The sequence below is a fragment of the Eublepharis macularius genome, chromosome 2 (genome assembly GCF_028583425.1).
Source record: "Eublepharis macularius isolate TG4126 chromosome 2, MPM_Emac_v1.0, whole genome shotgun sequence".
Taxonomy (NCBI): domain Eukaryota; kingdom Metazoa; phylum Chordata; class Lepidosauria; order Squamata; family Eublepharidae; genus Eublepharis; species Eublepharis macularius.
The window spans coordinates 69035184-69049669 of record NC_072791.1 but is presented as its reverse complement, the minus strand read 5'-3'; the positions used below and the strand labels follow the sequence as shown (position 1 = coordinate 69049669).

Here is a 14486-nt window from a genome sequence, read left to right as displayed (position 1 = left end):
TTGCAGCTCAACTACTTAAGCATTATGCTATGCTGGTTCCTCCAGATTCCCTGAAGAAGCATAGAGGAACATTGAAAGACCGCAAGATTACCCTGAAGAAGCCTTGTTGTTGAAACACACAGGAATTTTAATCTGAACAAACATTTTTTCCATACTTGCACCACTGGCTTTTTTGCCTGCTTTTTTATCTGAAATGTCTTCTACACACAGACAGGATTTTGTGGTTTCCCTGTTGCTGCTGTCACTGCAGATGAAGTGCAGCAGCAATGGGGCCTCCGTGTAGAACAGGGGTGGACAAATTGTGGCCCGCGGGCCACATGCGGCCCGCTACAGAGCCACATGCGGCCCGCCAAGACAGTCACCTACCGGGTGCCTGGCACCGAAAGTTAACTAATGAATGCACTCATTTTAAAAGGTGCGGCCCTCCGCTAACCTCCGCTCCCACAAAGTGGCCCCCGAGCCAAAACAATTGCCCACCCCTGGCGTAGAAGGTTTCCCTGGCCTAATCTCCTACGAGTAGCCACTGCCCCCTGAGCCACCAGGGCTTTTGCAATGAAAAAAAATTGCAGTAGAATATTGTTATATCCATATAGCATTGTACTGATAGGTGTAGTAGTTTCTTTGAATTTCCAGATTTTATTTTTAAAAATGTAAGCTTTTAGTGGAGATATAGAGAAAAAGGCACATCTTTGCAAGGGAAGGGGCTGGAGATTTTTTTTAAAAAAAATGAAAGCTGGGAATTCAGATAAACTGCTAGACTTGTTGGTGGAACAGTATATTGATACAATGATATTCTACTGCTGCGTTTTCTAAAAATAAAAAAAACTGAAGGGAATGGGAGAAACAGCTGCTGCAAGGACAGGGTCAGTGAAAATGGTTGCCATCTGGACCAGAACATTTTTCATTTTACCACTCATACTGTAGCTATCCAGGCTTTACTATGATCTTTCCCAAAATTTTGGTGCAATGCAGGTTTGAGAAAGGTTTCTGAAAAGCTGTAAAACTCCCTGGGGGTGTACGAATGCACAGTGGGGTAGGGAAACAGGAAGAAAACCCACTTCCCAAAAGCATTGAACTTGGGGCAGGTAACCCATGTGGAAGACATCTTAGTCTTCCACTGAAATTAACAGAATTTTAAATTGCTTAAATTTTTCTTGATCATGTCTGTTATATTTGTATACTAAGTATATAACAGCATAAATTTCTGTAAAGAAACATCAGAGAAGACGACAGTGGAGGAGACTGGTTTCTTATCTTAGTTGATAAATATTAGTTTACCATTGACCTTTGTAGATTTTTTTTGTTTTTAGTATACAAAGAAGAAATGCCACTGGCACCTCTCTTCTAGTTTTTGCAAACCGATGGACCATAAATAGATTGGAAGGCTTTAGGTGAAAAAAATTGTGCTGTCACAGGTTTAGCTGGCTTGCAGTGCCATCCAAATATTGATTATCTTTTGCCAAGTCCCTGACTATTCATTTATAGCGGCCAACAATGCCATCCTGAGCAGCATTATGCCCTTCTAAGACCATTAAAGTCACTGAGCTTTGAATGATGTAACTCTGCTCAGGAGTCAGGATAACACTGTTGGCCACTATAAATGAATAGGGGCTTTGCAAAAGATTATTAGTATTTATTGACTGTAGATTAATCCCTGAATGATCTCTTTACCTACAGGACAGAGTGAAATAAGTGAAACATCTGTTTTCAGACTGAATATAGATAAAATGAGTTTTTGGAGCTGTAAATTAGCTTAAGTTGCAGGGATGCTCTCTGACGATTTTCTGTGAGAGAATTTATGAACTTCCAAAATGCTCTGATTGTGTATTTGTAAGTAAATCAAATATTACAAAGATTTTGAAAGACTTCCATGCTCTTTCTTCTAAAGGAAGCTAAACTTGGAAGCGCACCTGCTGGAATTTCTCTATAGCTCGGGAAGCTGGGAGCATGCAACAAAATTATGTTAATGATAACAATTGTAGTAGAGTACATTATGATGGCTTGCATCAGTGGAGAAAAGGAAGATGTGATTTGATCTGATTCCTCCTCATCACCCTAGTGCCCTGCTTTGACAGTGTGAGCTGCTTTGGGAGAGTAAAAGTGGGGAAAGACCTGCTTTGCCAGCTCCTTCCACAAGCTTTTGCGCTGGGTCCTACCAAATGAGCAGTATGCTAGCTAATGTTAAGGGTTGTTGGATATTAATATGAGGATGTGCATATATTTGTAATGTATATGCATAATGAATAAGTGTGAGAGAAATCTAATTTCACTTCCAAAATGATAAAAATTTCCTAATGCTTTCTTCAGGAAGACCCATCAAAGCTGTCTGATCAGCAGGAAGCTGTGAAAGAGGCACAGAATCCTTACCCCATCTATGCAGCTGTTAACGTGAGGCCTAATATTAGTGGAGAAGATTTTGCAGGTATATGGGCCCCTGAACAAAGTCCCTCCCAGCCACTCTCCATTGTAGCCTATGGGGGCAAATCACATGCTTTCCCCATGACAGAGAAGGCTTACTGAAACACAGAACTCTTCTGAAGAAGTGAGCTGTGGCTCACGAAAGCTCATACCCTACCACTAATTTTGTTAGTCTTATAGGTGCTACTGGACTCGTGCTGTTTTCCAGAACTCTTCTGTATTTGAGTAAGCCTTCTTTGTTCTGAAGAAAGCATGCAACCCCACCCTGCCCATAGAATCAGACCCCTTGATTCAATTCACTTGAAACTTGAGGGGGTCTTTAAAGAACAGGCAGCCTCACTACGCTGCAGTTTTGGTGCAGTTTACATGAAAAACAGACCCTCTAGCTCCCTGGAAAGATTTCCCCCATAGGGAATAACAGAACCAAATAGATTTGGATTTCAAAAAAACCCACATCTGAATATTAAACCAGTATTTTTGGACTCAAATATCAGGAATCCTGATATTTATCAGATTTTGATACCTGAATCTGAAAAATATTGGGTTTTTTTAGTGCATACCCTTAGTATTAGCCATCAAGGAATAGATTAGTTGACCCAGGAACTATTTTGAGTAAGTCTGCTCCCATTTTATCTTATTTTATGCAATTTTCTTTCTTAATTTAGTGTTTCCTCCACAGTGAGTTTCCCCTAATTAATGCTATTCGCCAGCCTTTTCATGATGAAGGGAGGTACAGTGAGCGTGTTAACTTAAACATCTTTTTTGGCTATGGTTTCCCACCCCCCTTTCTCCTTCAGAATGGTGTGAGTTCACTCCATATGAGGTTGGATTTCGCAAGTATGGTGCTTTTATCCGAACAGAAGACTTTGACAGTGAGTTCTTCATGGGACAGCTGATTAAGAAACATCCTGAGCCCAGGATCTGCTACCTGTTGGGTATGAATGGTAGCATTCTCACTATGTATTAGCCATAGGTGGATATGTCATGAATGACAATGTGAAATTTTTCCCTTCTGATGACTTAGTTGTAGCTCACTGAAATTAGGAAGGGGTCTTGCCCTCACCAGTGAGTGTTTCCCTCTTTCTGTAAGAAACTGGCAACCATGGACAGATAATTAGACTACATGAAATTTACATTCTAGATGGCCTTGCTGGCTGGATTTTGTTTACACTGATTGTTTCATTAAGATTGAATGGGGAGTAGAAAGAGCATGAGCAGTAGCTGCAGCTATCTTGTCTGCAGGAGTCTTGGAGAGATGGCTTCGGCCCTCATTTACCCCCATTCCGTGACTCTTTGATGCTATCAGGAAGGAGAAGGATTGGGAGAGAAAGAACCAAGTCTACATGCTTGGCTTAATGAAGAGGATCCTCATCAATTCTTAAACATCAGCATCTCGGGGGAGTAGAAAGAACAGCTGCTGCAGCTGATTCTGCAGCACACTGAACACTTTGAGTTTGGCAGGAGACCAAAGGTGCTGTACTTTTAATCACCAGTTCCCCATTTGTACATGAACCACTGTAGTTCACCATCTCTCCAGCACTATTAAGGATTCCCCTCTCTCCAGTTGCAAAACCCTGCCATTTCATTACTGACAGTTGCTTTAATAATTGTTGCAGTTATTTGAGCTGCCTATTGTTAAGGATTTGATGTACAAGCCATTTTGGGAGCCAGTCTGGTTTAATAGGGTGTAAACCTAAAAAATAAAACAAACCACATATATTGATTGCTATATTTGTATCTGACAAGGAATTTTCCTGGGAGGTGAGATTGGCAATGGGTGGACTTTTCTTGCCTTTCATAGGATGGTACAACTTGACTTGTTATGGGAGTCATGACTAGACATAGGCACAAACGGAAAAAAAAACCTGAACACCCTGTTCGTCATTCAGTACCATCCACGAACAACGAACATGGATGAACATGAACTGTGGTTGTGGATTTTCCTGGCTGTATAGCCGTGGTCTTGGCATTGTAGTTCCTGACGTTTCGCCAGCAGCTGTGATTGGCATCTTCAGAGGTGTAGCACCAAAAGACTACACCAAAAGTCTTTTGGTGCTACACCTCTGAAGATGCCAGTCACAGCTGCTGGTGAAACGTCAGGAACTACAACGCCAAGACCACGGCTATGCAGCCTGGAAAATCCACAACAACCATCGTTCTCCGGCCGTGAAAGCCTTTGACAATACATCGAACATGAACTGTTACCGGACATGTTCGTTGTTCATTGTTCGTGGGGGCCAGAACCACCCCAACCCCCCACTTAGCCCCTCCTCCCCTCAAACCCACTTACCTGGCCCTTTAAAGATCCCTTTAAACTATCAGGCGGCAGGGGGGGGATTCCCCCCTGCTGCCTGCCAACTGATAGTTTAAAGGGCCGTTGCCTGCCACATGCAAGGAGCAGGGCCCTTTAAACATCCCACAAACTGACCTTCCCAATGTCCAATACCCACCAAATTTGCAGGGGACATAGTCCTCACTGTCCTCTGAAGACCCCCCAAGTTTCAGAGAGATTGCACCCCGGGAAAGGCATGATCCATGGGTCTCCCTCGTTGGCTGTCATTTTCTCTTCACAGTGGCAAAAACGGGACTCTCTGCTGGAAGTACTTTGAAGAGTTAAAGCCAGAAGGAGTTCAGACAGAGTTCAGTCCCTCCCTCCGGTTGCCAAGGGGATTGATTGCAGCAGGCGCCAGACTGTCTGGCTTGCTGAACGGCTGCTGAAGGCAACGAACAAGGTTTTTAATGGCCACCTGTTCGTTTAGGATGTGGCCTCCTGAACAGCTTGCTCGCGGACAGCAGATTGGGCTGTTCATGGATTTTTTCTGTTCGTAATGCTGTTCATGCCCATGTCTAGTCATGACAAGCCATTTGCCTTATGAAAACGCATTCTCGGCAGCATACTTGGTTTTTGCTTAGTGCATGTAGTAGCCAGACATGGTTAGATGCTCCTGTTTTGTAGGGGCAGGACTAGCTAGTTTTTGGGCCCATTCAACACTATCATTTAAAAACATGCTGTTCTCAAGACACATTTGTAGGAACACAAGCTAACAGGGTTTTACCTCGTCTTTGGCGTAGTGGCTATCGGTTTGCTTTCCTCCTACTTCCCAAAACTATTTCAAAGATTTTCCAAGGGAAGACAAGAATGACCAAGGCATTTTAACAACCTCTTTCCCAGTCATTGAAAATTGTTTGTGGTCCTCTGAATTGGACCTGTATTTGGAAGATTCTGTTTGAAATGTCACATCAGCTGTAGTCCCTTTGGATGGCATTGGGTAAGTCTTAATTCCTGTAAGCTATCTATAAAATGGGAATAATCATAATCTTTCCTCAAAGAGACATTAGGTTTAACCAAATAATGTGAGAAAATTCCTTTCATATTTAATGTGCTCTTAATAACAACATTAACAATAATAATCTATATTTTCTGCTTGCTGTAGAAATGAATTGTGACGATCAGTGGCTGAAAATTATAAAAGAATCTGTTTTAGAGTAAAAGCCTCTCTTCAAGACTGCAGTGAAGCTCCTATGAGAAGTATTTCTCAGCAGCTTTAGTGCTATGTATAGTATTCTAGATTGCCTTGAAACTGGATCCAATTTTGCTTTTTGTTTTACTTTTATAAGGAAGTTCCGGGAAACTTTTCTCCATGCCTGAACAGCAGGGTGCTGGTATTCCTCATGTCCTTTTGTAAACATTGTAATTACATTTATTTCCTCATGATCTACGACTGTACTAGGGTCATATTGCCTCTAAACCATTTGGCAGCTAAGTAAACTTGAGGCACGTTGGCGGAATTTGGCAATAACTTCACAGTCCACAGTTTAAAGGTGGAAAGATTTATTTGTTCTTGCAGCATAGTATGCCCATTGTTTCAAATGAGCTGTTTTGAAATAACATTTTGCTTTCAAATTCTACAGAGGGAAGTACATAAATTAAAAATCTGGAGCAAAGTGCCACTTATATTTTCTGCATGAGGAGGAGCTGTGGTTTGGCATTAACCAAAGCAAGATAAGGATATATTTCTTATCTTGATCATGGGTTTCTTAGTTGGGATTGAGAAACCTGTGAGATTACATTAAAAACTTCCCTGTTTCTGTAGGAATGTGGGGCAGTGCCTTTGCTGCAAGCTTGGATGATGTCTTTTTGAAGGTGGTTGGCTCAGGATTGAGCTTTCTAGAATCTCTGGGCGATGTTGTCAAAGTTATAGGTATGTATAGAAATTATTCAACAATATTTTGCACAGTGTTGCCTTTGTGGTAGAATCTAGCATCATTAATGTAAATATGTTCAGAAATTGCTTGTGGTGAAACAGTTGGTTATAGAAGAGATGTACATGGGATAATTGAATCCATCAGTGTACAGATAGACTCTCCTTCCCAGCCCCTGGCTAAGCCTTAAGCAATATTGGAATGAACATTTTTGTTCCAGAAGGCATTCGTCTGGTTTTCAGAAATCTTTAAAGAATGTAATCCTGAGCAAACTTTCTTGGAAGTAAATCTGGAAATCAAAATTTACTTTTGAATGAGAAAATATTTGTGACCTTCCCAAGGCCAGAATCCTGTGTGAAAAGTCAAACCAGATATCTTGACTTCATTCCTGGCAGCTTAATTTAAAGTAACATCTTTTGCCCACATATAAATTAAATGTCACTATGTTAGAGCCAGGGTGGTGCATTGGATAGAGTGCTGTCTTTAGACTGGAAACACTTCACATCAAATCCCTATTCAGTTCTGGAGCTCACTGAATGTCTTGTGGCCAGTCACTGATTCCTAACCTAACATACTTCTCTGGGTTGTTGTAAGAATAAAATAGGAGGATGCAGGTATGCTACCCTGAGCACCTTGAAGGAACTATACGATACATGGGAAATAATAGTCTTGATCTAGTCCCCTGTCAGTGTAGTGCCTACAAAGAAGGATCTCTGTAAGGCCCCGCTTCTCCCCCTTTCTTTTAATGAGCACATGGAGGGCACTTAATATATCAGGTTGTAACAGAGTGTGAGACTTAAGCACACCTCCTGTATCCCCATCTAGGCCTGTCTCTTCATCTTGAATGTAAGCTTAACCCAAATGGTGTGGAGTGCGCACAATTTTTCCATTGCCACATGATGGCTGGTCATGTTGCAAGCCCCATGAAGGGAGGGTAGAAAACCCTCTACTTATGGGTACTGCGTCTGTTGTAGGTTGGATCGAACTCCTAATACACATGCATTATTTTGTCACAGTACATGTATGGTTTCCTCTGTCAGTTGGCATTGGCAACACTGCAAGGGCATTTTACTGGTTAATACTGGGTAATGCAGGTACAGAGTAATCAGGAATGGATCACACAGTAGCATAACATTTTACACAATTGTGGCTAACTATTAGTTATAGTGCTGCTTTAGGCAAAATATATAAATGGTGAAAATTCAAATTTAAACTTCATTCTGAATTACTTTATATTTTTCATTTGGAGAGAAAGTTCGTTGTGAAGTAGAATATAAAAAATTGTCGTTCCCAGGATAACAATGGGACATAAAATGTAAACAGCACTCATGCTAATTGAAATGACTGATTTCGCAAAAGTTGTGGAAGAATTCACAGGCTATTTTGAATGAATAAACAAATAGATACGGCACTGATATTTTTTCCAATGGTTTGTGATTATAGATGACAACAAACGATTCCATTTCCGGGATCCTATGAGGCTGAAGACTCGTTTGGTTATACCAGGTGGACCACTGCTGCAAACCTTCCAGGATTTTTTCAAGTCACGTGTTACAGCTGGGGAAACCTTCAATTTTATGCAGGGCTTGTTCCTCCACAGGGATTATGTCAACCTTAATAAATTTGTGGTCTGGAAAGGTAATCTTAAAAAATCTGACCAACACTAGGGTTTTCAATCTCTGTATGAAATTCATGTTGGCAGGGAAATCCCTCTGATTAGACATTAGCAAAGTACAATATATATGTTTCTTTTCTTCCATTATTATAAGGAATTCAGTCAATACATCTAATTATCAACCTGGCCAAATCTGATGATACTTAGATTCAGAGACTAGAACCATGAATGGATAAGACAGATCTTTCTACAAACCTGAAAAACATCCCAGGTTTGTAGAAGAATCTGAAATCTTTAAAAAAAATGTTAAAAAAATCCTAAAAGATAAAAGGAGCACTATAGCTTTAACAGTAAAGAGTCCAGTAGCACCTTTAACCAACTTTATTGTAACATAAGCTTTAGAGAGCCACAGTTCTCTTCATCAGATGCATGGAGGGTATGAAGAAACTGGCCAGAGATATATAGATGGTGAGGGGAGTGGGGAGAGGATGCAGGGAGTAAGGGTCATGTAAATGTAAATAAGTTACAAGAAGTCATGAAAGAGGTGGAATGCACAATCTAGACAGGGTGTGACCCCTCCCCTCCATGGAAGAATCTGAATAGAATGCCTGAAGGCAGTTATTTTTGGTAATGGGATAACCATTCATAGTCTCTATTCAATCCAAGTCTCACTGAGTCAAATTTACATATGAATTCCAATTCAGCAGCTTCCTGTTGGATTTTGTTTTTGAACTATTTCTGTTTAACTATGGTAACCTTTAAGTCTTTGATGGAATGTCCTTTTAGATTGAAATGTTCTCCCACTGGTTTCTGGTTCTCCATTATTTATTTATTTATTTTATTACACTTCTAGACTGCCCTCCCCATCAGTCAGGTTCAGGGTCTGACCCTTACATGACCCTTACTCCCCGCACCCTCTCTCCCCTCCCCTCACCACCTATATATCTCTGGCCAGTTTCTTCATACCCTCCATGCATTTGACGAAGAGAGCTGTGGCTCTCGAAAGCTTATGCTACAATAAAGTTGGTTAGTCCAGCTACTGGACTCTTTAGTGTTTTGCTACTATAGACTAACACGGCTAACTCCTCTGAATCTATAGCTTTAAGAAATGAATGCCCACAGTGGCCATTGTTAGCCCACCACAGCAGTTTTTCCCAGCATCCCAGGCTTAGTTTCTGAGAGAAAAAAGGGGGAGGGGCTCTTTCCCAGGCTGTTTTGGACTTTGAGGTAGGATTCATTGGGACCAGGCCTGGCAGAAGCCATTGGGCCACTTACTCCCTCACAACTTGCATGACTCACCAAGCCCAACTGCTTGCTACTGTTCAACAGCAGCCACCTTACAAAAGCTAATGTAGTTGTTAGAGTATCAGATTAGGTTCTGGGAGACACAGGTTCAAATCCCCACTCTGCTGTGGAAGCTCTCTGGGTTACCTTGGGCCAGACACATGCTCTCAGCCCATTTTATCCCAGGATGATTGTAAGATAAAATGGAAGAGACAAGAATGATATAGTCTGCTTTGAGTCCCCATTGTGGTGAAAAATGGGGTATAAAAAGGGGTGTACACAGGAAAAAAATTGATTAATTCGGGTTCAGTAATACAGAACTGGAAAAATAATTCAGTATTCCCTGAATACCAAATTCATGCTCCAGTTTGGTAATGCAGAGCAAATTCAGTAAAATTCGACCACTGTTTCCTATGGGAAACTCAATTTGGAAATATCCAATAGCTGGCAGAGGTGTGTGTGTCATTTTTGGACCAAATTTCACTGAATTTGGAGGGGACCTACCCATAACTGTCCTCTAGCTACCCCCCATGTTTCATGAATATTGGACCCCGGGAGGCCATTTTATGGCTTCTAAAAAGGTGTCCCTAGCCACCTCCAATCTCCATTATTCTCTATGGGGAAAACTATGGGGGCTATCCAGGAGGCTGGGAGTAGCATTTTGCAAGCAAAATCTACCAACTTTGCAGGTCACCTACTCCTCCCTGTTCTCTAAAGACCCCTTAAAGTTTATGGACCCTGGAGTTCTATTCTGTGGGCCCCTGAACTAGAGGCCCACAGCGACTCCATTCGTTTCTGTTGTGGGAAAAAACTCCAAGCTGATTCCCACAGCAAAAACAAATGGACCAAGGATGCCATGGCCAGAGGCACACTCCCAAATACCAGCTCCACACCAGACAGTCCAGCAGAACCAAACTGATGCTTCTCCCCAAAACCAAGCACCCCCTGAGTGACCAGCCACTCTCCATTGTTCCCAGTGATGAGAACATTTACAAGTTCTTTCCCAGGGGCACATATGCACAGGGTAGGATGCTACAGCCAAGGCTCACTCCTAAATGCAACTGAGCCCAACAGAATTGGTGTCAATCACAGTAGCCAGCCATTGAGTTCAGCCAGCTGGCAACACCACAGAACAGAAGCAAGCAATAGCCAGCCACAAGCACAAGACAGTGGCATGCACCAAGCACAGTTCCCACCTGCTGGCCTCAGGCTGAAACTGACTGTTTCCCTATTAAAGGAGGGTAAAACTCTCTTTGGTCCCTAAAAGCTAGCAATTAAGTTTTTCTTTACAATACCTGCAACTAGCCTATCTTAAAGGTTACACCCTCTTGTGATACTCAAAAAGTACACCCAAACACCACTAGGTAATTTAAGTTAACAAACAAGCACCCGAACACCTCCCCGAGAAGAACAACAACAAACAACTACTGAACATCTTACCAAACCACCAGAAAAAAGAGCCCTGCAAAAAACACCAATCAAACTTCTGTAAAGAAAGCCCAGCAACAGAGGAAAACAGCACCGCCCTAGAGAAAAAACAGCAAAAAGTAATGGCTATAAAGAAAGTACCCACTACAGGGGACCCCCCTCCTTCAGCAAAATTAACAGTAAATATAAAAGCCAGAAACCAAAGCTCCTCCTACACAAAAGCCCAACCAAAGCCCTTCCACACACAGCTAAAAAAGCACTTTTTAAAATGCAAACTGAAAAAAACATAGCAAAGGTTTTCCTTAGCAAGGAACATCCCTGCTACACTTTCCAAAATATACGAAATTTTACGAAATAAATTCAGTAGGCAACATTGGTATTGTAGAACAGTAATACTGAATTTTATCAAATCAGGTAAAATTCAGTATTTTTTTTACCAAAGGTGGGAAGCAGTGTTTTTTTGCTGTTCCTTAGCAAAGGAACAGCCCCGCTGCAGTTTCCAAAGTATACTGAATGTTACCAAATACATTCAGTAAACATCATTTCAGTATTACAAAATTAAGTTCGGTAATACTGAATGTTGCCAAATTAGGTAAAATTCCGTATTTTTTACCAAATACTGAACCAGAATCACATACCCCTAGATATAAATAAATTTAAAAAGCCAATAAATATTGCTGAAGATGGGGAGGGCAGATGAAAGGTAGTTTGGTGGGTGGGTGAGAAGGAAGCAGAAGATATGGGAACTGCAAGGAGGAAGCAAAGAGGAGATACAGGGGAAAGTGAGGTGCCTCTCTCAAGTCCTTGTGGTTTCCCCTTTGTGCAGCTGTGCAACCCTTACTGCCCAACTTGACCTGAGTTTTCCTGTGGAGAGGCTGCCAGGAGAGGGAAGGAGGGAAAGCTGAAGATGGGGTGGGGCAGATATCCGTAGGTTGGCTGGTGCGAGGGAAGGAGAAAAGGAAGCAAGAAAAGAGGCGAGACTATGGGGGCTTTCAGGGAAGGGAAATATTGGGAGAGGGGGAAATGTGATGCCTTCTGCAAGTCCTTGCCAGTTCCCTACTTGTTTTAATATATTTTAGATTCTAGCAGAAGTCTTAATTGTTGCTCTTCTTTCACCAATGTTAAAAGAAAATTGCAATTTTTTTTTAACCGTTAGTTGCTTTTCCTCCCCCAGGCACCCATCTAGATGCTTTTCCTAATCAGTTGACTCCAATGGAAGAGAGCCTCTACCTAGTGGATGGCGGTTTTTCTATCAATTCTGCCTTTCCAGTGGTTCTTCAGCCAGAAAGAGATGTTGATGTCATCCTGTCATTCAATTACTCTTGGGAAGCACCTTTTGAGGTGAGTGATAGAGTAATACAGGATTTACCTGTGACAACACCATACTGAGCGAGTGGAGGGCACAGCTTGAATGTAAAACAATCACCCTAAAAAGTTATGCACAATTTTTTTTACTACTGTACATAACTGTAACTTGTATAAACGGGTCATTTCGTAGAAAAAGAGCTGGAGGAACTCATTAGCATAACTCATTCGCATATGCCACGCCTCTTGCCATCACCGGAAGTGTGTCATTAGTATAACTGATTTGCACATGCCACACCCCCTGACATCACCTATTCTGGCTGTTTTGGACCCAATCCTGGCCATTCAGGGCCGAAATGGGGCCCAAAATGGCAAAAAGGGGCTGAAAATGGCTGAAAAGGGGCCCAAAATGGTCAGGATCAGGCCGCTGATGAGCGAAAGAGTGATCCACCACCCGTCAGAGGCCCGATCCAGGCCATTTTGGCCCCAACCCAGGCTGAAACGGGCCCAAAATGGCCGAGAGGTGAGTGGGGCCACCTGACATGTGGTCTATTTGGGGAACTGCTGGAACTGCGTTCCTGTGCTTTCCCCCTCGCAATGAGCCCTGTGTATAAATATATAAGACGATCCTCACTTTTCCTGATGGCACATGTGAAAAAAAGTCTTCCCTGGAAGTAAACAGGATTACACATATTCCATTATATTTAGCATTTGAGTAGTATATTTGTGTGGGGGTTCTTCCATTATGTCCATGTAAAACCAGTAATTAAATTATACATACACTTTGTATAAAGCATTTTAGTATAACTACTGAAAACTGTATGATAAAAACAGATATTCTCATCACAAATGATCATCACTAATAGATGTGTAATAAGCAACACTTGAAAGGACATTTCTGTGTTTTGTTGTGACCACTTTCTGAAAATGTTCTCTGGATTATTCCATTGATTTATTGTCTGAATAGCGGGGGTATGCAGTGAGCTAAGCTTGGCAGCTGCCCTGCATCCTTGAAATGCATTCCTGTGGTGAAAATGTGAGCACCTTTTGCAATTTTCGTTAAATCTTTTTTGGGGTTGCCTGCAGATAAACATATATATTTTTTGGTTGGGTATGCTGAGGATTCATCATACATTTTATACGACCTGATTATGTATTTGAATTGCTCTCTTTCTTGAGCCTTAGGGAGATAGGGCAAAGTGAGTGGGTGGAATCAAAACAAATGTAAGTTCAGTTTCCTCCAGCTTATTACATGAAAAAGAATATGAATGCTGTGGCGGAAACAGTAAAGCAAGCTCATGACTCAGTAGCAGAAGAACAAATAATAAGAACCACTTTTTTTGAGAGCAGTTTAGCTTGTTTGGGAAAAACACACAAATATGATGAAACCTTTTAGAGGTTGCCTACCTGTTGTCGCATCAGTAGATTATATCATGAAGAAAATACTAATTTATGTTTCTAAAAATTAGTTGTGGGCTGATGACTAAAATATGCAACAGTGAAGCAATGTCGCAACAGATTTATCATTCCAAAATGTGAGCCTGAACTTGGCGTTGATAAAATTCTCTCTCTTTTTGCTTTGCAGTAGGAATGCAGCTGAGCTTTGTGAATCAGGATAATCCAATTAGTCAAAATTACTTATTTAAAATATTTATATCTCATACACTCTTCTCAAATATGCTCCCAAGGCAGATTACAATATTTTAAAATAATAAATCCTATTTCAAATAAAACAAAACTCAAAACACTAAACAATAAATGTTTAAACAGCAGTTATACAATAATTAAAATAGTGGGATGGATGCTGCAGAAAATTTCTTAGAACAGAAGGAGTGGGAACGATTTCCACCAAGTTTGTTCTCCTGCTGCAGAATCTGGCTCCTCCCTCATACTGTTCCTGTGGATCCCCTGTCCCCTGAGATCAGCATTGGGCGCGGGTGTGTGTGTGTGTGTGGATTTTGGTCTGTAGCAAGAGCAGCAAGTGGGATTCAAGCCACTATATATATAAAAAGCATTGAAACCACTGTAAACAACCAGTACTGAAATATTAAATAGTATTAAAGCAATATTAGCAGTCTAAGTAACAAAAAGGCTTATGAGCGCAGTAACATATGTTGAAATGGCCAACAGGAAAAAGGGGATAACTACATTTAAAAAAGAAACTCAACAGAACTCCTGGGTTGCATTCCTTAATTTGTATTTGCATTCCTTCATATGTATTTGTTTTATAATT

At 41.3% G+C, this 14486-nt stretch overlaps 1 protein-coding gene across 1 annotated transcript in view; it reads left to right on the top strand.

Annotated features, from left to right (window-relative positions):
- Positions 1 to 14486, top strand: part of LOC129324122 (cytosolic phospholipase A2 zeta-like) — a 46268-nt gene that overhangs the window by 28772 nt on the left and 3010 nt on the right. The window contains exons 14-18 of the mRNA XM_054971132.1: positions 2308 to 2422; positions 3216 to 3353; positions 6513 to 6620; positions 8065 to 8259; positions 12123 to 12289. Of these exons, the coding sequence (XP_054827107.1) occupies positions 2308 to 2422; positions 3216 to 3353; positions 6513 to 6620; positions 8065 to 8259; positions 12123 to 12289 (723 nt within the window). The remainder of the gene's footprint in view (positions 1 to 2307; positions 2423 to 3215; positions 3354 to 6512; positions 6621 to 8064; positions 8260 to 12122; positions 12290 to 14486) is intronic.